The sequence below is a fragment of the Candoia aspera genome, chromosome 2, assembly GCF_035149785.1.
Source record: "Candoia aspera isolate rCanAsp1 chromosome 2, rCanAsp1.hap2, whole genome shotgun sequence".
Classification (NCBI taxonomy): domain Eukaryota; kingdom Metazoa; phylum Chordata; class Lepidosauria; order Squamata; family Boidae; genus Candoia; species Candoia aspera.
Window position 1 is genome coordinate 153,564,339 of NC_086154.1, and position 24,153 is coordinate 153,588,491.

The following is a 24,153-nucleotide window of genomic DNA, read 5'->3' on the forward strand; positions in this document are numbered from 1 at the left end:
TTGTACTGTTGTCAGGAGCCTAATAGCAGCAGATGACCAAGGAAGGTAGGCTTGCACAGTCTCATTAATTAGGTTTAGTGCCAGGAAAATGGGTTAGGCTACAGAGTCTTGGAAACTATGAAAGTATAGTCCAGCCTTCATTTATTAGTGAATACATTAAGGCAGAGGCTTTGTGAGCTGTTCCATCCTTTCTCACAGACTCCCTCACAGAAACTTGCTTAAGGGATAACGCTGAAATGCCCATTATTTTTAAAACCTTTTTTCTTCTCTAGGCTCCAAGAATGCTCTTACAAGGATTGTTGTGGGGATAAAAATTAGAGGAGATCATCACCTTGAATTCCCAGAAAAAAAATGGTACATAAATGCAATACATTAATAGACACAGTGAGCAAGTCATGCATATAAAGGGTAGATTTAACAAAACAATCTCTGAAACCAACATTAGCCTGAATTATTATTCAGTAGTTTATTGTGGAGACATACAATTCTTTGATAGCAAACACACTCAAAGCGGGGGACTATGTTTCATGCTAAAGGACAGTGCCCCATCCCTCCTCAGCCCCCCTGGTTCCATTAATCTTTCCTTTAAGCCCAACATGGATGAAGAAACCAAAAACAAATGCAAGTTACGAGTTAGCGTGTACTCATCTTTGGAAACAAAAATTCACATGACCATACAGAACACTCAAGACAGACATCACAGAGGGAAGTGCATGAGATATTGGGCAGACGGAAAAGAAAGTGGGGGGCAGGGAGAGAGGATAAGATGAGAAAATATGTTGGTAGTGCTTTTAGCTAGAAACATTACCACTGGCTGCTATTCCTGAATACAACTAAGAAGCCTCTTCTTCCTCCCCACATCAATACAGTAATTCCACCTTGCAGAATTTGAGATAGGCAGGCAGGCAGGCCTTAAAAGATACTGCTCTTAACTCCTTTAGGCTGGCATAGAATGTTCCAAGTCTATGCCAGTGCAGGCAATATGGTCCAATATGGTTCAGACGACTGGTTGGAATAAAGAGGAGGAGTAATGGGCAGGAAAAGAGAAAAAAGAATAGAGTAGAGTAGAGTAGAGTGATCTTCATGCAACTTCCTCCTCTGCCTCCTCTTCAAACTCTCCTTCTTCAGCTGTAGCATCCTGATATTGCTGGTATTCCGAGACCAGGTCATTCATGTTGCTCTCAGCCTCTGTAAACTCCATCTCATCCATGCCCTCACCCGTGTACCAATGGAGAAAAGCCTTGCGACGGAACATGGCTGTGAATTGCTCTGAGATGCGCTTGAAGAGCTCCTGGATAGCTGTGCTGTTGCCAATGAAAGTGGCTGCCATTTTAAGGCCACGGGGTGGGATATCGCACACGGCTGTCTTGACATTGTTGGGGATCCATTCCACAAAGTAGCTGCTGTTCTTGTTCTGAACATTCAGCATCTGCTCATCCACTTCCTTCATGGACATCCTGCCTCGGAAGACAGCTGCTACTGTCAGGTAACGCCCATGACGGGGATCGCAGGCTGCCATCATGTTCTTGGCATCAAACATCTGTTGCGTTAGCTCTGGCACAGTCAAGGCTCGGTACTGTTGGCTTCCACGACTGGTCAGAGGGGCAAAGCCAGGCATGAAGAAATGGAGGCGAGGAAAGGGAACCATGTTCACAGCCAACTTGCGAAGGTCAGCATTGAGTTGGCCAGGAAAGCGGAGGCAGGTTGTCACACCACTCATGGTAGCAGAGACCAAGTGATTGAGGTCTCCATAAGTGGGAGTTGTTAGCTTGAGGGTTCGGAAACAGATGTCATAGAGAGCCTCATTGTCAATGCAGTAGGTCTCATCTGTATTCTCCACCAGTTGGTGTACTGAGAGGGTAGCATTGTAAGGCTCCACTACTGTGTCTGAAACCTTGGGTGACGGCACCACGCTGAAGGTGTTCATGATACGGTCTGGATATTCCTCACGAATCTTGCTGATCAGCAGGGTGCCCATCCCCGATCCAGTGCCCCCGCCTAGAGAGTGGGTAAGCTGAAAACCCTGGAGACAGTCACAGCTCTCAGCTTCCTTTCTTACTACATCCAGGACAGAATCAACCAGCTCAGCTCCTTCTGTATAGTGGCCTTTGGCCCAGTTGTTCCCAGCACCACTTTGACCTGAGCAGCAGGAAGCAGGGTGGGGGTGGGGGGAAAAGGATAAAGATATTTGGTTCATTGTTTGCCATTTGCAATGATGAGTTCAAGGAATGCTTGCCCACAAACAATATTTTCACTTGCTCTCATACACTTTTTTCTCAAGTCAAGCTTCTTCAGCTTCTAGGGTTACCAGATGAATCAAATCATCTCCAGATGAGAGAAGAGAAGAGTGCTAATATGATGGACTCAAACCCAAGCATCCAGCCTCTAAAATCAAATAGGGCAGGACCTTGGTGGGCCTCAAAGAAGGTATCCACAAACTTTTGGGCCCTATGTTGCTGTCCTCAGTCCTACTGCACCAAAAATGCTTTCTACATTATGGAACATTACTGATACTCCTCCACTGTCAAATCAATTCAAATTCTAGATATGGTGTAATCTTTTGTTGATATGTGCAGAATGCAAACTAGTACAGCAATAACTGAAAGGTGTTGCTGTGTTATTTTAGCTTCTTTCTCCAGGCACACTACAAAGTGGTTTAAATTAAGAGTTGCTTTTGCAGAATTAATGCTGTTGCTGGGACACAGCAACACGCAGCTTACCATTGACTAGAAATGCACTCAAGATCTCCGCATTCATCCTCCTCTTTACCCCAGAGCAAAATTTTAAAAAAATACTTTGAACATCTACATACCAGATGGTCAGTGCATATAAAAATCTACATAATGGTCTGAAACAGCCTGAAAATGGCATCCATATAACTCCAAGTGCTATTAGTTGTGCAAGAGCCTAGTTCAAGTCTGATATCATAACTACACAACAACTGTATTTCAGTTAGAATCTAGGCCCAGAGTTACTTGCTGAGATGGGCGGCTATAGAAATCGAATAAATAAATAAATAAATAAACAAACAAAATTTGCTTACTTGGGCTACAGTTTATTTAGCATGCCAACATTTAAATACCCTAGGAACTTCATATGAAAATATTTGTGTGATCTTGGCCTGTCCTACTTTTGTTCCATTTGGGTTTGAACTTCACTGGATTGTAGAAACATATTAACAATGAATATTGCTTGTTAAAGATATACAAGTTAAGTTGTAACCCTAGGGTGTGGAATCTACTGTCATATCAGTCAAGACTTATGGACATGGCCTAAAGAGAATTGCTATTCAACACTGGGAAAAAAAATAGCACTAAGTAAATCATACACATCTTTGGAATAGTGGTAACAATATATATTATGTTCTCTGACAATTCTTGAACTGGGTCCTTTTCAACAGCAGATCAAGCAAATCTGGTTCAATAACACTGAAATGATTAATTTCTAAACAACAGATGCTTTGTAGTTCTTTTTGTTATACATCATTAGATTTGTAATTAATTGTAAATTAATAATTAAAACAAAAAAGAGCATGAAGAAGCATGTTATTGCAGCATGCAAAATTTCTGGTCTAATATAACTGGACAGTAATTGCATAGTAACTGAACAATGTTCCTTACCAAAGACGAAGTTATCAGGCCTGAATATCTGTCCAAAAGGTCCAGATCTTACAGAATCCATGGTTCCAGGTTCCAAGTCAACCAAGACAGCTCTAGGCACATATTTGCCACCTAGATAGAAAAATAACTTTGGTTAAGAATCCACTTAGTGGCAACCACAAACATTCCAACACATTTAATCTAACATGCCATGTCTGATTAAGATCTGCTTTCAGGGTTATGGCTGCTTAATTGTAGTAGCACTGCAGTATGAGCATTTGGTGATCAGGGGGAAGCAAGGATACTGACAGATCTAAAATTAGGGAGAATGGCTGGATTCATAAAAAGGACAGAGCTGACAGGGAGTGACATGACAGTGACTGATAGACTATATCCTGGACCAAAACTGAAACTGCCACACAAAGCAATAAACTGGTTGGGTAAAACACCACTCCTTGTACCTCGACACTGCACTTCTGCTCAGCAAATGGCATGTTTCACTTAGGAACCAAAAATGAACTGTTGATTTATTTTTTCCACGTAAAAAAGAATGTATCAGATAGAAGGTAATGCTGGGGATGGGAACAGAGGTGGGGCAGAAAGGAGCTAATCTTGAACTGAATGGAGTGGGCAAAGAGAGATGTCTCTGGAGCTCTGAAATGTATGGAGCCTTACCTGAGGCCTCATTGTAGTAGACATTGATCCTTTCCAACTGTAAGTCACTATCTCCATGGTAGGTGCCAGTGGGGTCTATGCCATGTTCATCGCTGATGACTTCCCAGAACTGTAGGTTTGGGGAAAGGACAAACCACTAGTGACAGAACCAAATCCTTCTGAAAACCAGACTGAGCTCACTTTAACGATAAGGTCTCACTGCACACTTGGACAGCTTCTATGTGAGAGTGCAGCGGGACCATATCATCGATTCATCCTAAGGGGCTTGAATAGTAGACTGAGCCCTGTTAGCAGGGAGGTACCATCTGGGTTTTCCACCACAGGTGCCAGAAGCACAAAGCCATTTTCCATTAGTCTCTAGCACAGCCTTGCAAAGCAGACAGATACATTTCTTTACAGCTGATGGCATGTGTCAGTATGCACCTGTTGCATAGGAGAGCAATATGACTGGGGGTTGGGGGGGGGTAGGCTAGATGCAACATGGCCCCTTACATCAGATCACTTTGCCAGTCAAATGGCATGTATTAGATTTGCTACCAATTATCTCAAGCACTGGCGAGGCAAAGGTATCAATTCCTCTTCTCTCAACAAGCTCTTATCTGTCAGCCTGACTTTCAAAGGAACTTGTGAAATAGACAGCATTCAGTTCCACAGAGACGTCAACCAGCCATCTGGTTTAGTACCATGGCTTTCAAACTTTCTACCTTCAGGGTACAATTTTTGCAAGGATCTGATAGGTAATCTGAAAGACTCACACTCCAGGTCATACTACACTTGGTGCAACAAGAAATTCATTTTTGACACTCAGCCCACTGCAACTCCTCTGCACAGCCAAGGACAATCTTATTAACGTACAAGGGGAAGGATGCCTTAGACAGTCACAACAAGGTTTTGGAAGGCAACGGTGTGCAGGACGCTGCCTGTCCTTCATCCCTTAAGCATCTGCTGCTCTGCAGTTTCTACATAAACTCTCAGAAGCTTTACTGCGCTTCATGATAGGATTGGGTCTGTCACCACAAATCCTAAACATTCCAGGATTTTTCTGAAGCCCATCCTGAGTAGGGAGAAATTAATCTTTCCTCCTTATCCAAAGTGTCCATTCTTAACTCGATTTATTTAACTGGGCATATATATGATAAAACATACCCACATCTCACCTGTCCATTATCTGCAGCTGGAAGTGATAACTTTTTTGGTGCATCAGTGGGCCATTGTAGGTCTAACACAATACTTTCTATAATCTCAAAAGCACAGTTTCTCCAACACAACCTCCAGTTGTTCAAGGTGGGTTCTCTGTCCTCTAGACTCCAAGGATGAGCCCCACCCACTTGCAGGATCTGTGCACCAACTTCTCTCTCCTCTTTCCTGGGAGAAATCCTAGTGGATGATTGCAAGAATGGGATGTACTGTATGCTCAAGGAACTTATCTTCATATCAGAGAATTAGATTACAACAGGATACTCTTAACTGTGTGTTAAGCGTAGCTTAATCAAGAATATAAAACCCAACTACTTGTCTGAACCATCCCTAGGAAATCAACAGTAAGCTAAAGATTAGCTTTGTGTTGTTTAAAAATTGAAGTTGAAAAGTTATCTGTAAAGGGAGATTTTTAGTTTTCTAGTTAAGAATTGATTTTTGGCTTACATCTTATTTCTGTGCCAGCAATAGAAATGTAACTATGTGAAAAACAAGGAAGCTAAGGGCCCCAGGTACCTTCCGGCAATTGTAATTTCCTTCGAGGAAGGGAGAAGCCAGATAATAATACAAAGAGATGTGTTAAGAGTACAGTAAAGGGATCATTTTATAATACTTATAATAGTGAAGAAATATACACCAGGGGCAAAACAAGATTGTGGTCCTCAAAGTTTGGATCTGGCCGATTACTTCATTGCTGACATATAATTTGGGGATTTTCCTGCCTACGCAAAGGTAATTAGTTCTTCATGATTCATAATGTATTTTTTCCTATATAATCCTCTGCAAATCTGTATTTGGGGCTCTTGGTCTGACTGGCTGTGAGCCCAGTTGTCACTGTTTTAGGGTACTTCAATAAAGTAATTTGTTTTGGGTTTCCAACTATTTTGGCTCATATTATAGTGGATTAGTTTTTTTCTACAACAGCTTTCTCTTTCCATCTCTTCCCGTTATACTCACTGATGTTCTTCATTTATAAGTGTCTGTGCTATTGGGTACAAATGCTTTATAGCTGTGGAAGTATTTAGTTTAGCTTCTTTGTAGCTATCATAAATGCTTTGCTTCTTGCAGACCAGTGGCACTTGGGAAGGGGAGGGAAGCTTGTCTTTTTGATGGCATTTTGCAAAGCCTTGCTTTAGCCTCCTTTTGCATGGGAAGAGAAAGAAAACATTTCTTTCCCCCCCTTAAGCTTAAGGAAGAACCACCACTCAGTAGTAAGGCAGATGATACTTTGCAGACAGAAGGATCCATATTTCATCCTTGATACCTTGAGGTAGGACAGGTATGGTCTTTATCTGTAGTCCTAGAGAGCCACTGACCAAATTGTTGGCAATAGTGAACTAAGTGAGCCATAAGTGAAACTGATGGATCAGAATGAAGGTCTGCTGGTCCAGTATCATGTGTCATAGTATGCTGAGCTAGTTGGCTTGGCCAAATGCTCAAGAAAGCCAAACAAGTGGAACATTAACACAACCAAACTACTTTTTTCACTCATGGTGGCTTCACACACAAAGCCATAATTTACAAACCACAATGCTAGGCTCGCTCACCACACCGAGCAAAAGCCAAATGAATCACATTATGACTTAGCAGAAAATAGGAACTCAGCAACTGTAATGAATGCCTATTCTAAAACACTCTCAGATTCATGAGCAGGAATGCAAAGATATCTGATTTATTGAAGAATAGTATGCAGGATCACAAAGAAAGCTGAGAATGATAAAAGCGTGCCAAATGCAAACTAAAAACCCTCGGTGCAAATGAAATCCCTCCCCCCATAGAATCTTCCCAAGTTCACAATCCCAGGTGCCCCTAACGGCTTCTGATGGTCTGCGGGAAAAGTCCTTGAACAGAGCACATAACCCAAACACATTCCATTGTAATGAGCACAGATACAGAGCTTGGCACAAGGTTTCACAGCAGCTCCCTCCCAAACAGAAACGCGTGTCAGCGCCATGGCATGTGAAACGTTACGATGTACAGTGCACATTGAAACAGTGAACATGACATACTGCCCTCCCAAAAGAAAGAAAACACTAAGCAGCAGGCTTCAAAGGGTACGCCAAGTGGAAATGGTGAATTAAATCAGGGGCATTAACGTGGCGAGCAGACACCCATTCAGGATGAGGAAAGTGTTACCATCGGACCAGATACTGGAGGGTGCCGTGAAGCTTGCGAGAATCAACAACCTCCTTGACCTCAAAGTGCTGTTGGCTGTCAATCATGATCGGAGCAGGAGGAGGAGGTTGGGGATGCCAGCGGGAAGAGTGGTGGACAGGCTTGAGCAAGCTGCAATGGAAAACAGGGTGCAAGCGTTTCAAATTGTGAGGCAGATCCAACTTAACAGTAACTGGATTGATAAGACCAACAATAGGGAAAGGACCAATGAACTTGGGAGCAAGTTCTTTAGAGGGTTGTGGGGACTTGATGAATTTGGTAGATAGATACACTTGATTCCCAATCTTGAAATCGTGTTGCAAAGAACGATGCTTATTGGCTTGAAACTTGTAAGCAGCCTGGGCATCAGCCAAAGCCTGTTGAATCACTGGCCATGAATCAGCAAGCTTAACAGCCCAGTCAGAGGCAGAACATGTTTTCGGAGGCGGTTGTGGCAGTTCAGGGATGGGAACAAAGTTGTGACCAGAAACCACACGAAAAGGGGTTTGCCCGGTACTCTGATGGACAGCATTGTTGTAAGCCACTTCAGCAAAAGGCAGCAAGTCCATCCAATTGTCCTGATGGTAGTTAATGTATGCTCTAAGAAATTGTTCAAGGGCGGAGTTCAAAATCTCAGTAGATCCATCAGTCTCAGGATGGGACGAGGTGCACAGCGCCTGTTTGGTGCCAATCAATTTTAAAAATGATTTCCAAAACTGGGAAGTAAACTGTGTCCCACGGTTGATGACCAAATGGGAAGGGTTACCATGGAGACAGTAGATGTGGATGAGAAATAGGCATGCCAATTGCGGGGCTGACGGGATGGACGCACATGGAATAAAATGGGCTTGCTTGGAAAAAAAATCTTTTACAACCCAAATGACAGTTTTCTTCTGACTGGGAGGAAGATCCACAATAAAATCCATAGAAATCTCATCCCAGGGATGGGACGGGCTGGCCATAGGCTGCAGAAGCCCCTGTGGTTTCCCCCCTTTTCGTGTTGACATTGCACAAACAGGACAGGAAGCAACGTAGTCTTTTACATCGCGCCTCAAGGTGGGCCACCAGAATTGACAACGAACCAAATGCAAGGTTTTAACAAAACCAAAATGCCCAGCAAATTTATCATCATGGGAACTCTGTAAAATGTCAGGTCGTAAAGTTTCAGGTACATAAAGGCCGTGTTGCACCCATGCCAGACCGTTTTCAAAAGAAACAGTGTCTTTATTAGCTAGCAACCAAGTGTCAGATTTCAGCGCCTGGAGAAAGTCTTTCTGTAATTGGCAAGGAACTTGCACTTTCCGCTTCCCAGACTGGGCTGGGGGCGGGGATGCCTGCGCACGGGTCTTGCTCCGGGTGACAGCAACTAAGCCCAGTTGTGGTTCAGTGAGAACAGTCCCAACCTCATCTGCCACATGGTCAAGGTCCTGAGGTAAACGTGACAAAGCATCGGCCAGAAAGTTTTTCTTTCCCGGAATAAATTTTAACTGGAAGTTAAAGTGACTGAAAAATTGAGCCCAGCGAATTTGTTTAGGACTGAGATGCTGGGGGGTGCGAAGGGCTTCCAAATTCCTGTGATCAGTCCAAACTTTGAAAGGGCATTTAGTGCCTTCCAGGAGGTGACGCCAGGCTTCCAAAGTGGCTTTTACAGCAAAAGCCTCCTTTTCCCAAACATGCCACCGGCGTCCGGTTTCAGAAAATTTTCTGGACAAATAAGCGCAGGGTTTTAAGTGATTTTCAGAATCTCTCTGTAACAATATAGCCCCAACTGAGGAGTCAGAAGCATCAACTTGGACCACAAAGGGGCGTTCAGGATCGGGGTGCTGTAGAATAGGCTCAGTAGTGAAGAGGGTTTTTAACTTCTGAAATGCTGCCTGGCATTCAGGCGTCCAATTCAGCACTGCCCCAGGGTTTTTTACTTTGCGTGTCTCCCCCAAGCCCTTGGTACGGAGTAAATCAGTGAGGGGCAAAGCAATCTCAGCGAACCCCTGGATAAATTGGCGATAGTAATTACTGAACCCGAGGAAACTTTGCAATTGCCTCCGGGTGTGGGGACGTTCCCAACTTAAAATCGCCTGAATTTTTGCAGGGTCCATTTCAATGTCCTTGTCAGACACCCTATAGCCCAGATAGTCAAGTTGGGTCTTGTGAAACTCACATTTGGAAAGCTTGGCATAAAGTTTGGCATCTCTAAGCTTGCTTAACACCTGTTTGAGGAGGTGTTCGTGTTCCTCCTTGGTTTCAGTGTAAATGAGAACATCGTCTAAATAAACCAGGACCCCTTTAAACAAATGATCAGGTAATACTTCATTAATCAATTGTATGAAGACTCCGGGCACCCCTGCCAACCCAAAAGGGAGGACTTTGTACTGAAATGAACCCAGTGGACAATTAAAAGTGGTTTTCCACTCATCTTCAGCTCATATGTGGATGCAGAAATAGGCTTCACGAAGATCGAGCTTGGAGAAAATCTTGCCCTTAGACAAGTGAGCTAACATGTCCTTCATGAGCGGAAGAGGGTACTTGTTGCAACTTGAAATGGAATTTAACCCCCGATAGTCCGTACAGAGTTGAAGCGTGCCATCTTTCTTTTCCCGGAATAGCACAGGGGCCCCAACTGGGGCATTTGCAGGTTCCATAAACCCCCTTGACAAATTTTTGTCAATAAAGTCCCGTAATGCCTCAAGCTCCTTCTGAGTCATTGGGTAAATTTTTGGCTTGGGCAATTGAGCATTGGGAACCAACTCTATTGCACAGTCAGTTTTTCAATGGGGGGGGGGGGGGGGAGCTGATCTGCTTCCATTTCCCCAAAGACGTCTGCAAAGTCTTGGTATCGATCAGGCAAGCCTTCTAAATGTGCCAAACTAGGGCGCGGCATGGCAATTGCAGCTCTTCCAACCCCCGCACGTGAAGCTCTCTCCACTGTAGGAGCTTGGTAAAACCCATCCTTAAAAGTCAGAGTTCTGTGTTCCCAGTTTATATATGGGCTTCGATAGGTCAACCAGGGGATCCCCAGAATTACCAAGGGATTGCCAACAGGTGCCACTACAAATTTTAAAGTCTCATGGTGGCTGCCCATTTGCACTGCGACAGTTCCAGTGAAATGGGTTGCCCCCCCCCCCCGCCATTGAACCATCCAACTGTGTAAAGATCAAAGGCTGCTGGAGGGGGAAGCTAGGCAGGTTCAAAGCAGCAACCAGATCAGGGTGAATTAGACACCTGGAACACCCAGAGTCAACTAAAGCCCAGACCTCTGTAGTCTTTGTGCGGGAGCCCAATTTCACTTTTACTGCTAAAGTGGGACAGTCAGCACTCACCATAGCATCCTCGCACCCATCCTCCTCCACCTGCCCACAGGCGCTCTTCATGGCAGGTGGCTGGCATTTCCTGCCGGCTCCTTAGAGTCATCTTCAGCCTCTCCCGAGAAGTAAAATACTTCCTCAGCGTTGGCTGCCCCCTTGGCTGCTGTCATCCGCCACAAGGGGGGGGGCGATTTGGCCGGCAGCTTGCCCGCTCAATCTCCAGCCTTGGCTTTTGGGCAATCAGCTGCTTGATGCCCTTCCCTTCCGCATCAGAGACACTGACCCCTCGCATAGCGCCGATCTCTCTCCTCTTCCCAGGCTCTATAGCCTGGCCGGGCAGCAGTTGCAGCACTTCGGGGTCCCCTCATGGTGCTGGTGGTTTTTCAGGTCGTCTGGTTTGCATGAAGGTATGCTGGGTGTGCTCAGCCTTGCTGGCCAGACAGATCCATTCATACAATGACTCTGGGTCATCTCTACACAATGCCCATCATAGGACGTCCCCGGTTGAGTCCCTCTTTAAACCGTTCTATTAAGGTTGACTGAGACCAGTCGGGGATTTTCCCAGCTAAAGCCTTAAACTCCAGGGCATAATCAGCTACAGACAGCTGGCCCTAGGTAAGATCCTTCAGCGCCTTCTTAACTCTTGCCTTGGCCAGAGGATCCTCAAAATGCAGCTTTAACGCCCCCATAAAGTCCTCGAAATACTCAAGTTCAGGGGAGTCAGCCTCACTTAATTGAACATACCAGTCAGCTGCTCGACCCTTCAACTTGGTGGCAATGGCAGTTATCTTAGCCTCTTCGGAAGGGAAGTATGCTCCAAACTGCCTCATGTAACTTTTAGCATTGGTGAGAAAGAAAGATAACTTGGTTGGATCCCCATCAAACTTGACAGAAAAGTCTTTCAGCCCGACTCCTGTTGGAGCAGAACCGGCGGCTGCTTGAATGTTTGGGCCCCAGGTTACGGTAGCTGTCGCTCTGCGGGGTGGAGATTCATCCTGGAGCCGTCTCCAGCCCTGCTCCGCCGGCGGTCCGGGTGGGAGGATGGGGGATGGTTGCGTGAAGCTGGGACCTCTGTCGTGCCTCCCCTGCCCCCCCATTGATAGAGACAGGTTTCTTAACATGTACTCCATCGATTCTAGTTTGGCCTCCACCACTCTTAGCCTTTCAGGGGTTTGAGATTCCTCCCTCCCTCGCGTGTTAGGCTGTCTCTCCATTGACACCGTGGTAGATTCTATGGCTGGGGTCAGCGAGAACCAATGCTTCCAGGATGCTTGGGACGTCCCTGGCTGGGGTTCTCCCATTTCATCCCAGGTGATCAACTCTGCGGGTGATTCGCTGGGTGCCGGTTGCTCTGGTTCTCCCCCATCGTTAGATTCCTCCACCTCAGGGCTGGAACTCGAATCCTGCCGGAAATCTGAAGGTTCTGGGGTGAGGCTCAGTTCTCCGCTCTTGACCGTCGACTCGGGCATCAAGCTAGCTGGCTCCTCAAGTCCCCTGGTCGTGAGCTTGGACTCGGCCATTGTTAACTATTTTCCCTCACAAGAAACTGATCTTGGTAGGAGCTAACGGCACAACTTTGGGATTCTCAGCTTTATGTAAGGATTGCCTATTCTAGAACACCATCAGACTCATGAGCAGGATCACAAAGATATCTGATTTATTAAAGAATAGTGTGCAGGATCACAAAGAAAGCTGAGAATGATAATAGTGCACCAAATGCAAACTAAAAACCCTTGGTGCAAATGAGATCCCTCCCCCCGTAGAATCTTTCCAAGCTCACAATCCCAGGTGCTCCTAACGGCTTCTGATGGTCTGCGGGAAAAGTCCTTGAACAGAGCACATAACCCAAACACATTCCATTGTAATGAACACAGATACAGAGCTTGGCACAAGGTTTCACAGCAGCTCCCTCCCAAACAGAAACGTGCGTCAGCGCCATGGCATGTGAAACGTTACGATGTATACTCTACATTGAAACAGTGAACATGACAGCAACTTAAACAGAAATACAGGGAAACATCCTTTCACCATTGGCCGCCAGGCAAAAGGATCTGTGGAACTCTTGAAATGTCTAATCTTATAAGTGCTAATACTTTCTCATTTTTGGCATATTAACTGGGAATCCTGTCTCCCAGCCAGAGTAATGAATGCTGCTGCTGCTACACAGTGCTCAACAGACTGATCTCTCATTTAGAGTTCTTGCTTTAGATCTCAGTTCTATCTTAGCCTCTACCATAGGAGGATTTAAAACAATCCGTTCTGAAGTTGCTGTGATCCCACCTTAAATAGAGGAATTCAGAATATTGCTTATTTCAACTGTGCAAAACAAGGTTTCTCAAGAACATAAACCTGCTCATAATACTAAATTAACTTAGTGCTGCTGAAAATGGGAAGAGAACATGGGCTCATTTGTGTTTCCAGAAATCTATTCTACTGTGGGTTCTCATTTTTGCCAGTAGAGTCTACTTATTCTCAGGAAGCCCTCCATTTAAACATCCCCACTTTCCCTCAAGGTGCAGAAGTAGGGGAGCCCTCCCTCTTGTCTGGTCTACTCCTTGGCCTTGCAGGCAAGGCAGCTTGTACAGCTGGTTCTCCCCACTTAGTGCCTACTGCAACCCAGCTTTAAAATGGAATCACTGGGCCATTCTAGCCTCTCGCATTCTGCTGCAGCATGAGTGGCAGATTCTATTTATACCAATTGCCAGGGAAAGCAGGCAGGGAGGTGGGGGAGGAAAGCAAGAATTTGCTGAGGGAGAAGACAAGGGAGATGCAGAAGCTGCCATATCCCTTAACTTCCCCCTCTACATGCACACCTCAGAGAAAGCAGCCAGTGCAGTACAGAGAAGGAAACACTGCAGTCATAAAGCCAGCACATAGGCAAATGGCAGGACTCAACAATCTCCTAGATTGCTGATGAATTCTCAGTATCTCCATCAGTTACCAGGCACTTGCTAGGCTGCAGGAAAGGCTTAGCAGCAAGGACACTGTCCTGTTTGGACAGAAGTCCCCCTTCTCCAGCACTCCACTGCCCTTCATTTCTCTCCCCAAATTAGGAAGAGAAAACAGAGATTTCACTCTCCTGGTTGCCCAAAGAGGATTCTATAGCAGATAACAAGGTTATACCGGTGGCAGAGCCTTCACATCAAGAGAGATTGTTCATTTTGACCAACAACAGCCACTTCTATTTCACAGCAGAGCTGGCTGGGGAATTCTGGGAGTTGAAGTCCACACATCTCCCAGTTGCCAAGGTTGAGAAACACCGCTCTAAAGGCTGAAGCTTCTGTAGACACCAGCTTGGTTCTGCAAACTGGAATGGTCTGGCAGTCACCCCATGCCACTACATGAATGGTGGGGACAAATCCTCTGTCTCCAAGAAAGTACCCTGAAAAGTGTACATGAGCCTTTAAGGGAGTGAGCTGCTGTTTTTTTTTAAATAAAGTTTTCAGAACCTCACAAGATTTAGCCACAGGTTAGGTATCACTTGAAGAGAGGGACAGGGAGAAAAGCTGCTCATTTTGTTTAGAGGAACCCCAGCACAATTTCTGAGGGGCCCTGCAGCAAGATAGTTGCCAAACAGATGGATCAATCACATGCGATGAGCAAGGACACCAGGAATGGGAGCTGTTTGTCAGAAAGACAAGGATGCCTTCTGAAGAAGTAGCCCAGCTGGTAAGTGTCTCTTTCCAGGGAGTTACAAGTTAGCAGCTCAAGGTTATTCATAGACTGATCCATCCCCAGAGACAGCTTGCTGAGCTTTCAAAAAGTAAGATGAGCTGAGCAATGGTGACTCATGGGCAATCTTACTTCAGACTGCAGGGGAAGGCTCACACAAGGGAAAACTCATTTACATAGCTAATAGGCAGCCAGGAAGAAGCAGCGCTCTCCCCAATATTTAGGTTTCTACAAGGAGAAGGCAATATTCCAATTATTTATTTTTATTTATTTATTCTTCAAACTTCTATTATCGCCCATCTCCCCCAAGAAAGGGGGACTCTGGGCAGTTTACAATAAATTACACTAGGTGAGCTCCCCTTTGGTGCAGTCTTAGGTGGAACAGCCCAGTTTTACCTGCTCTGTGATAGGGAAGCCTCAGCTGAACTGTTAAGTGATCTCCTGGGCGGACTGGTTTAGTAACCATCCAGTCCCTCCATCGATGATGGGAGGGAGGAGGAAGAACAAGGTTCACTTTTCTCAGATATCCATAAACTTTCATTCTTGATGGGAAGGGTTACCTTATTAACAAGGGTGGGGCAGGAGAAAAGGTGTGCTGTGTTTCTGATCAACTTCCTCTTTTCCTAGAGCAGGTTGGTTAACCCAGCAGTTTGTGGATACAAATTAACAGAAAAGAAGCTCAACTTTCTAAGACAGTTGAGGGATGGCTACAGCTTTCTAGAAATGCTTAGGTTTTGGTGAAAGATCCCCTTACAAATGCCACATGTTGGAATAGAAGTCCCATCATGGCCAGGCAGAATGGATAGAAGGAGCCGTCATCCTGAACAGTGAAGGTTGGGGAAAACTGATCCAGATAACATACTGGATCCCGCAGCATCCTTTCCAACAGAATTAAGGTCAAGATGCAACTACAGGTGGTCCTTGTTTAGTGACTGCCTTGTTTAGTGACCATTTGCAGTTACGATGATGAAAAAGTAATTTTACCAGCCCTCACATTTATGACCTTCACAGGTCTGTAAAGCAAAGGAAAGCTGAAGTACGATCGTAATAAGCACAATCACGGTTTCACTTAGCAACCACTTTGCTTAACAACAGAGTTGCCAGTCCCAATTGTGGCTGCTAAACAAGGACTACCTGTATGGCATTCTAAGGCAAAGAGGAAGAGTAGATACCAGATGCCTTTGAGTGTTTCTCTCCATTCTTTGCCATTGGCTATATTGGCTGGGACATGTGGTTTTGGAGGGCACCTGGCTGACTACCTCTGATAAGCAAAGATATCCCAGTCCACTGCTAGTTGTGAGAACTATGGTTAAGATACTGAGGGCAGCCAGGCCATGGGAAGAGATCCAAAGGCAGAAGTAATTTAAACAGTTCTGAGAGTGCTTCTGGAAGGCAGAACACAATCTCAGAAGCATCCTAAAATAAGAGCATGGCACACAGGCATGCTCTAACCACTGTGCGCCAAAGGAGGAAATGTCTCAAGTTTAAATCAATAACAAGTCTTGTAGTGTATGCTATGCACCAGCCTTGCCTTGCCTTGCCTGGCATCTTACAAATGTGCTGCTGGGTTATAATTCTCCTGGTTTAGCCAGGTATAGCTCAACCTATGTGGAGGGGACCAGGTTGGGGAAGATTGCTGGCAGGCGTTCGCTTTCTGCATCAAAGTACACAGTTTATCCTACTGCAGAAGAGCTTCTTACAGGACTTAGTTTTGCACAAACTCAGCGACATTACAGAGGTTGCAAGAATCTAAGTGCGATGAAGTCGGTCAGGATAACACCGAACTGACTGGATCTGCATCAAAAGCTCGGGGCAAACGTGCCTCTTGGCAGACTGCGCGGAACGCGTCTCGCGCCTGATCCTCGGTCATTCAAACACCACGTGAGGATCAGTTCGCTCCCGGCAGAACCGAGAGAGGTGGGCGCTCGCGCTGCCCGCACCGCCTTTGCTGGGATTTCTTCAGCCGAGAGGGGACGGTGGAAGCCATGTTGGCGGCCGCATTGCAGAGAGATCCGCCCACTCCCGCCACAGGTTCCCGGTTAGAAAATGCGGCACAAAGAAAAGAAGGCTTCCCTGAAGGCTCTAAGCACCCAAGTCTCTTCTCTGCCACCCCGCGCTTTCTCGCCATTCCCCAATCTCCCCACCCTACGCTCCAGGCACATTCCGGCAGGGAGCCATTACGAACAGGCATTCCCGAGGAGGAGGAAGAGGACGGGAAGACAGAGCAGAGCAGCGGAATTCCCCGCTCGGCCTCCCAGCGAATCTCAATCACATTGCCCTCGATGCCCCCCACCCGCCTCGATCCCGAGCGAAAGGGCACTATTAAGCTCTGGGAGGCCACGGTAGCCCCATTTCCTTCCTTTCTCTTTCTGATCGCACCCTGCCCGAGAGCCAGGACCCCCCACCCCGGGCTTTCCCCTCTAACCTTGGCCCCGATCTGGTTGCCGCACTGGCCGGCCTGCAGGTGCACGATCTCCCTCATGGTTTGTCGACGGTTGCTTTCAGCTGCGCGTAGGCTCTACTTTCGACTTGACGACTCCACGTCTCTCCGGATTCAGCCGGTAATGCGCCTTAAATGGGGCCCCGCCGGGAAGGGAAGGGCTGTTCTTGCAGCGACTGCGCATGGGCTGCGGTTGGCTGCCAATGCCGTCGCCGCCACCCTCTCTCGCCGCTTTGCCAGGTGGCAGCGCGCTGTGCGTGCGTCTGGCGCGTCTCTCCGTGAGCCGGGCCGATTTCGGCAATCGAGAGCCGCCTGCCCCGTCGACGTTCAGGCCCCCTTCTCTGAACTCCTAGATGAGAGACGCTCGAAGCCTTTGCCGCATCTCCGCAGACAGTCTCTTCCGTTCTGATCGGGGTAGATGTACTTTGTGATTCTACTTGCCAGCACGTGTTAACTGCTGCTCCTGCAGTCGGGTATTTACTTCGGGTCTGAGGATGGGGCAGCTTCGAAGGGGATGAAAAAGCAAGGAACTTCTCTTGCTACAATATGAACGAAAGCTGAGCTGAAGTAGACATTTAGCTCTGAAGGTGGGATCTAGTTCAGTGTTTGAGGACGTGGAAAAGGTGTGTGTCTTTATCTGATGTACTAATGTTCTTGCTCGTTTGCCCTTGTTTATTAGTGCCGTACTTGTCCTAGGTGTGAGTGAATGACTACCTGGATCCAAGGAGTGGTATATATGTCACTGGAGTGTCAGCAGCCTTAAAAAAAAATCAGTACTATGTCTATTTCTGAAAAAGCCTTCCTTGGATTTAGATGTTCATATGACCTATGGTCCAAGTTGCAGTAGACCATTTTGGGCAAACTTTGAAAGTATATTTGTCTTAGTTTGTCTTACTCTTTTATCTTTGTGTTTGTAAACTTTAATAAAATTGTTACTGATTTGAAAAAAAGAAACAGATTAGTATCTATGCAGCTTGGAGCACACTGCTAGCAAACAAAGTAAGTGCGTCCAAATCTTGTAGATCCCTGATTATCCTGACTCATTTTAGTCTGAATTCGGTCCAGTCATGTTTAGGTTACTCTATTGGTTAACCTTCTGCAGAAGAGGGACATGAGGACTCTAAATCCTCTGAGTCTGCTAGACTTTTCAACAGTTTTTGATACTGCTGATCACAATATTTTAGATTGTCTTATGCATTTGGGGTGATGGTTTTACTTCTCTTTACTAGGAGAGTTACAGATAATTACAAAGTTTGACTGTCTCTCTAAACCCTGGTACCTATGCTTTGGAGTCCACAACATTTTGTCCATGATGCTGTTGAACAACTTTACAAAGCTAGCAGGAATTTGGGAAGTGAGACAACCTCAATAAGTGGCTGATACTCAGGTTTATTTTCAATAACATCTGAAACAGGATGTTTTAAACCAGCACTTTGATGAAGTGGTATCTTAAAGGCCAACACATTGAGGTTGTCTCACTTCACAAGACAGAGACTCTAGGGATGGGTCATTTCCAAGTACAGAAATTGGGGAACATAACCATTCAGATTGATTTCACTCCCTAAGAACAGATTTGTAGTTTTGGGTGGTCCTGAAGTCAATTATCATTCAAGATCCATGTGACTTCTCTAGCTAGAAATGCCTATTACTGTGGTTCTCAACTGTGCACTGTGAGGCACTGCAGCAAAATCACGGTGGTGCTGTGGAATAGTTTAAATTTTCAAGGGAAGCAGAACTGTTAGTTATTCTTAAGGACACCATGAACCAAGAATGTTTGTGAACTCCTGGCCTATTACCATTTTTCAGGTGGCATTCCTGCTACACCCTTTTCTGGTTGGGAAAACCTGGTTATCATCATCCATACTTTAATAGCCTCATTTTGGATTTGTCTAATGCCCTCTGTGTGAAGCAGTCCTTTTGCTTGGTTTGGAAGCTCCCCCAGTTTGAAGGATTTAAAAAATGAAACCTGAATTATTAGAGGAGCGCAAGAAAAAGGAACAATCCGGTCCTCCTACTATCCCCAAATCTCTTCTTCTGTCCAGAGTGAGCTAGCTGGGCTTGGGACTTACATGCCCCTTTGCTCTCCTTCTGTAATTCAGCTAAAAATATTAACCCAGTCAGAAAAGCATTTCCTGAAATGAAATAATCTTCAGCTTCCTTTGGCAAGCCAGTAAAAAAATAATTAGTGGCTTGTGGATTGCTCCAATCCTGCTGCCTGCAGGCTTTCTTCAAATGGGAAGCAGTGCCATAAGCGAGCACCTCTGTCTCTGCTAAGCTGGATGAACAGACTGGTGTACTGCGTGCTTATGTGATAGGCTAGTCAGAGGGTATTAATTACCTGGGCTCCAGGGTATCTATTATCCTATTACATGCTGGCATAAATGGAAAACCCAAAACAGGAGAAAATAAAAATTAGAAGGGCAGGAACTGGGATTTGTTTTCAAAGCACAAAAGCTGCATGTATTTCCTTTTCTTTTTTCTTTTCTTTCTCCTTCCCTCCCTCCCTCCCTCCCACTCAACAACTTACACAACTGGGCCTAAAATCCTGTTATAGCAGTCTGTAAATACAAAGGATATTCTCGAGGTGACGGACTCATCCCTGGGGGAGCTGGGGGTGGTGACGACCGACAGGAAGCTCTGGCGTGGGCTGGTCCATGAAGTCACGAAGAGTCGGAAGCGACTGAATGAATAAACAACAACAACAAAATACAAAGGAATGTTAGAGTGACAAAAAAGGAGAGTTAGATGACTCACTGCCAGTTTTATTCTCCCATTATGTCAAGTACTATCCACGTGAAAAGCATGCCCAAGCTTCTTCCTAGTTCAGAGAATGATGTTTCTTGAAGTGTGGAGTGAAAAAAAAATCAAGTTGGTGGCAGATGTTAAAAAGAGGTTGTGGATGCAAAGCTGCCCTTTTTACTTTTTTTGACCCTCCCCCCATGCCCTTGCGAGGCCTCATGAGGAGAGCTAAAAAACCCCCCAATTTTCTTCATCTTTTCTGTTCATGACTCATTTTCTTCTTTCCTGCAGAAGAGTTTTTGTTATTCTACCTTATTCTCCAGGTGCATTTTTATGCACTTTGAGCCACTTCTGGCCAAGCTGACTTTTGCTTGCTGGGGATTTTGCCTGGAAAGACGCTAAGTCCAGTTGAACAGCCGTTGTTCCCCTGGTTGGTGGGCTTGACTTTGTGGTGGGGGATCCAGAAAGTCCGGATGGCAGCTGCAACCATGCAACCGGTCCCACGCCTTTTGTTATTTGTGTCCTGTGTGAGTGCCATTGTATTTCACATAAATAAATAAATCATTATAGATTTGTGGGGCTATAAATCCCAGAATTCTCAGCTGATATGGCCAAGTTGGGGAAGGATTATTTACAACAACTCTGTATTGTAGACCAATATTATTTAATCCCTTACTGAAATTGATGATGGGAATTACAGCCATCTTGTACACTTCACACAGATGTTGATATTAAATTATTTCTTAAAATAACCCTCTAATAAAGAGCTTAAGAACCGTCATCTTCTTGCTCTTTCATCTTCTTGTTCTTTCACAACTAAATAGAATGTGGCAAATCCAGATCTCCCCTCAGTGCTACACAATGGATGTGTTTTGTTGCCAGAAATGGACAAGCAGTACAGCAGTTACAAAATTCCTATTTCAATTTCACTTGTGTCTGTCATCTGAATTACTCACAGTCATGTTGAAAACAGAGAATATAGCAAGCCAGCCAGTCCCCAAACCAAACAAAGCATAATATGTAGCAATAATACACCCATTAAATGGTTGCTTCCAGCTACACTCAACAGATGAGGCTTTCATCCAGAATCAATCAGTGGAATATGGATGCATTAGTTTCTGTTCACCGGCATCCAGATACATTGTACTTATTTTTTAAACTCTTCCTTTATTCAAAGGAAGAGACCAGAGAGAGAGAGAGAGAGATTTGTGCATTAGCCTTTGGTTAGGATAAAGCAACAGGAACAGCTAGTTTTCCATCTGAAGAAGAATAGTTAAGGATGCTAATCAAATATCCTTTTAAAGGAAGATGCCTTGCAAAGATGCTTGAATGATGCTTTATCAACTGATGCTAGAAGATCTTGCTGGGAATATCCAGTTCTTTCACTTACTAGAACACATATTTATTACTTTCCTCTAATATTTTCCTCTTTTTGCAGGACACATTAGGAGAGATTTTAAAAAGGGTAGGTGGTCACATATGGTATAAACATCCTGTGGAAAAACCTTCCACTAGCATATAGGTAACAAATGCTGCTATTCTGTCCCTTAGAACGCACTGGCTGGGGAATTCTGGGAGTTGAAGTCCACACATCTTGAAGCTGCCAAGGTTGAGAAACACTGCCTTGGGGCCTCTGTGATTCAAGGCCTATGTATTTTGTATTGCAAAATATTACAAGTGGAAAATCTGCTTGAAATATTAATATGGATTGTAATGATGCTTGATTCTTTACATGAGCATAGTTTAAGAAATCTGAATACTTCCTAAGCAAGGAGGAGAAAGGGAGAGAGAACAGAGTTTGTATTTTGAATTTGAAAAGGATTTGATGGGCAGTTCTAACATGGTTGAAAACTGTTGTGGGATGCCATTGATCTCATCTAGTTGAGAGTCAGTCGTTCTCCTGTATGCTGTAGGAGTGGCTATTTACTGCCCAAATGCTCTGCTTTAAATGCGGCAGATATTACAAAAATGCCATTGAGTCTTCATCAGTGTGTCTTCATCCAAGCGGAATTGAATCCACAAAAGATGCTCCTGAAATTGCCAGTGATTCAAGGAAGTAAGCAAACAGTCAAATTAGCGGTAATCTTTTCTGAATGAAATGCAGAGTGTCTCCTGGTTGTGGGAATTAGGTGAAATTACATGCCCAGGAAGGTATCTTTCTATGTAGATAATCTGAGATAGCAGAACTGAATTCAGTATCGATTTCTTAAGGTTCTCCTATGGTCTCTGTGAAGATTATTGTTCTGCACAGAAGAGGGGGTTGTATCAAATCAAGTAGATTTTCCAAGGGATATTATATTGCCAGACCTACAAGATAGACCAGGTGTCATGTTCCCGTTCCGATGTTTATGGTTCCTCGTAACGTTTCACGTGTCATATCTGCAGTTGCGTGCCTGCCTGGCCACGCTGGTAAATTTCCTTTGTGCTGATTTGTGATCTTCTGGAATGTATGTTTGGGTTATCTCTGCTGTTCAAGGTTACTTTCTCAGGCCGATTCTAACGGTTGCTAGCGTCTGGGGAGGGTGGTTGCTATGCTAGCCTGAGGGGAGGGTCCGCAACGGGAGCAAGGCTTTTTAAGTTTGTAATTGGCGCGCTTTTGCTCATTCTCAGCTTTCTTCGTACCTTGCATACTATTCATTCAATAAATTAGTTTTCTCTAGTAACTACTGATCAGACTCCTTTTATTGGAATAGGCAATCATTACATAAAGCTGAGAATCTTTAATATCAGTCCGCTAGCATCCATCCAGTTTCCTGTGAGGAGTTTAATTAGCGATGACTGAAACTGCCCCAACCTCAACCACCGGCTCGGGGGAAAGTCAGCTCTCCAGAGGTGGGGAACAAGAGCCCATGGGACCGCGGAGAGAGGGGACTCTCACGCCAGGGTCGGATGACCTCTCCGAGGCAACGGATTCCAGTTGTGATACGGAGAAGGCAGTGAAGTCAGTGGTAGTCAAGAAGACGGAGGGACCCTTGTATGGGTCGCCACCAGCCCCAGCCAAGCCGGTGTATTCCTCGCTGTTTCCGACCGTGCAGATCACCAAAAGGACGAGAGCAGTGACACCAACAGAGATGGAGATGGAGAAATCCCAGCAGCTGGAGGCGAGGATGAAATCCATAGAGGATTTGTTGGCAAAGTTAACCTTTACCAGGGACACTCAGAAAAAGAAAAAGACGGGAGGTAAAGAAGGTAGTGACTCGCCTGACACCTCCGCATCCCCAACCCCCCCCCCCAGTAGACAAACAGGGAAAGCCACGGAAATATTGGGGGGGAGGGCCCCCGCCGAGCAAGCCTCCAAAGAAAGCCTCCTTACCTTCCCCAAGTAGGGAGCAGAGGGAGAGAGGATGGAGCCGGGAGGGGGGGAGACGTGTGAAAGTTCGACTGGCAGAGGCTCAAGAAATAGCGCCAGAGGTGCAGGAGGAAGAGCCACCACAGCCACGAAAGGCTAAGCAAACAAAAAAGAGACACGATAGCCCAACCCGGGTCCGATATCGAGACTTTAATGTGAAGTTTAATGGGGATCCTACAAAGCTGTCATTTTTTTTGACTAATGCACACAGCTATATGGAAGAGTTTGGGAGCGTGTTTCGTTCTGAGCGGGCTAAGATTAATGCTGTCGCGACCCAACTAGAGGAGAGGGCAGCAGACTGGTTCGTGCGACTGGTTGACATGGACGCTTTGGAGTTGGATTGCTTTGATGATTTCATGTGGGCAATGAAAATGCATTTTGGTGATCCTCTAGCTGAGGAAAAAGCAAAGGTAGCCCTAAGGGAGTTGGTTCAAGGCTCCAGATCAGTCTCGGATTATGCGCTGGAGTTTCAAGCACTCTCCGGCAAAGTAGAGGATTGGTCTGCCACCACCCTTGTAGAGATGTTCAAAGATGGACTAAGACCAGATATACTACGATGGGCAGTTGTACGGGACGACCCAGCAACGCTGTATGAGTGGATACAATTGGCTGCGAAGGTTGAGCAAGCCCAAGCTAAGTATACTCAAACTAAAAGAGGTCCCAAACAACAAGCGATGGGGAAACCTACAAGGCCAGCAGCTACTGCTAGCAAACCAGTGAGACGGTCGTGGCAAGAAGAAAAAGAAAGCCGTTTTGCCAAAGGATTGTGCCTGCGGTGTGGAAAGGAGGGGCACCTGGCAGCTGCATGTCCCCGCAGGAAACCAGAGGAACGGAGAGACAGATCGGGGGGGAAATCACCAGTGGCACCGAGGAAGCTGAAAGCGACAGTAGCAGAGCTGGTGGAGGATGTGGACTTGTTTTATGGTGGGCAAGACGAAAAAGAAGCCTCCCAACCGGCGGAAAACTCCAGCCACCTGCTCTAAAAAGCGCCAAGGAGCAGGTGGAAGAAGAGGGGTGCGATCATGT

General features: G+C 45.5%; 1 protein-coding gene across 1 annotated transcript; it reads right to left on the minus strand.

The window, feature by feature from the left end:
• Window positions 1-441: 441 nt before the first annotated feature.
• Window positions 442-17,213, minus strand: TUBB4A (tubulin beta 4A class IVa). Its single transcript, XM_063294373.1, has 4 exons — window positions 17,025-17,213; window positions 4,275-4,383; window positions 3,621-3,731; window positions 442-2,139 (listed from the first exon to the last, which is right to left on the minus strand). The coding sequence occupies exons 1-4, from the start codon at window positions 17,079-17,081 to the stop codon at window positions 1,082-1,084; spliced, it is 1,335 nt and encodes a 444-aa protein (XP_063150443.1). The 5' UTR covers window positions 17,082-17,213; the 3' UTR covers window positions 442-1,081.
• Between the last annotated feature and the right edge of the window lie 6,940 nt (window positions 17,214-24,153).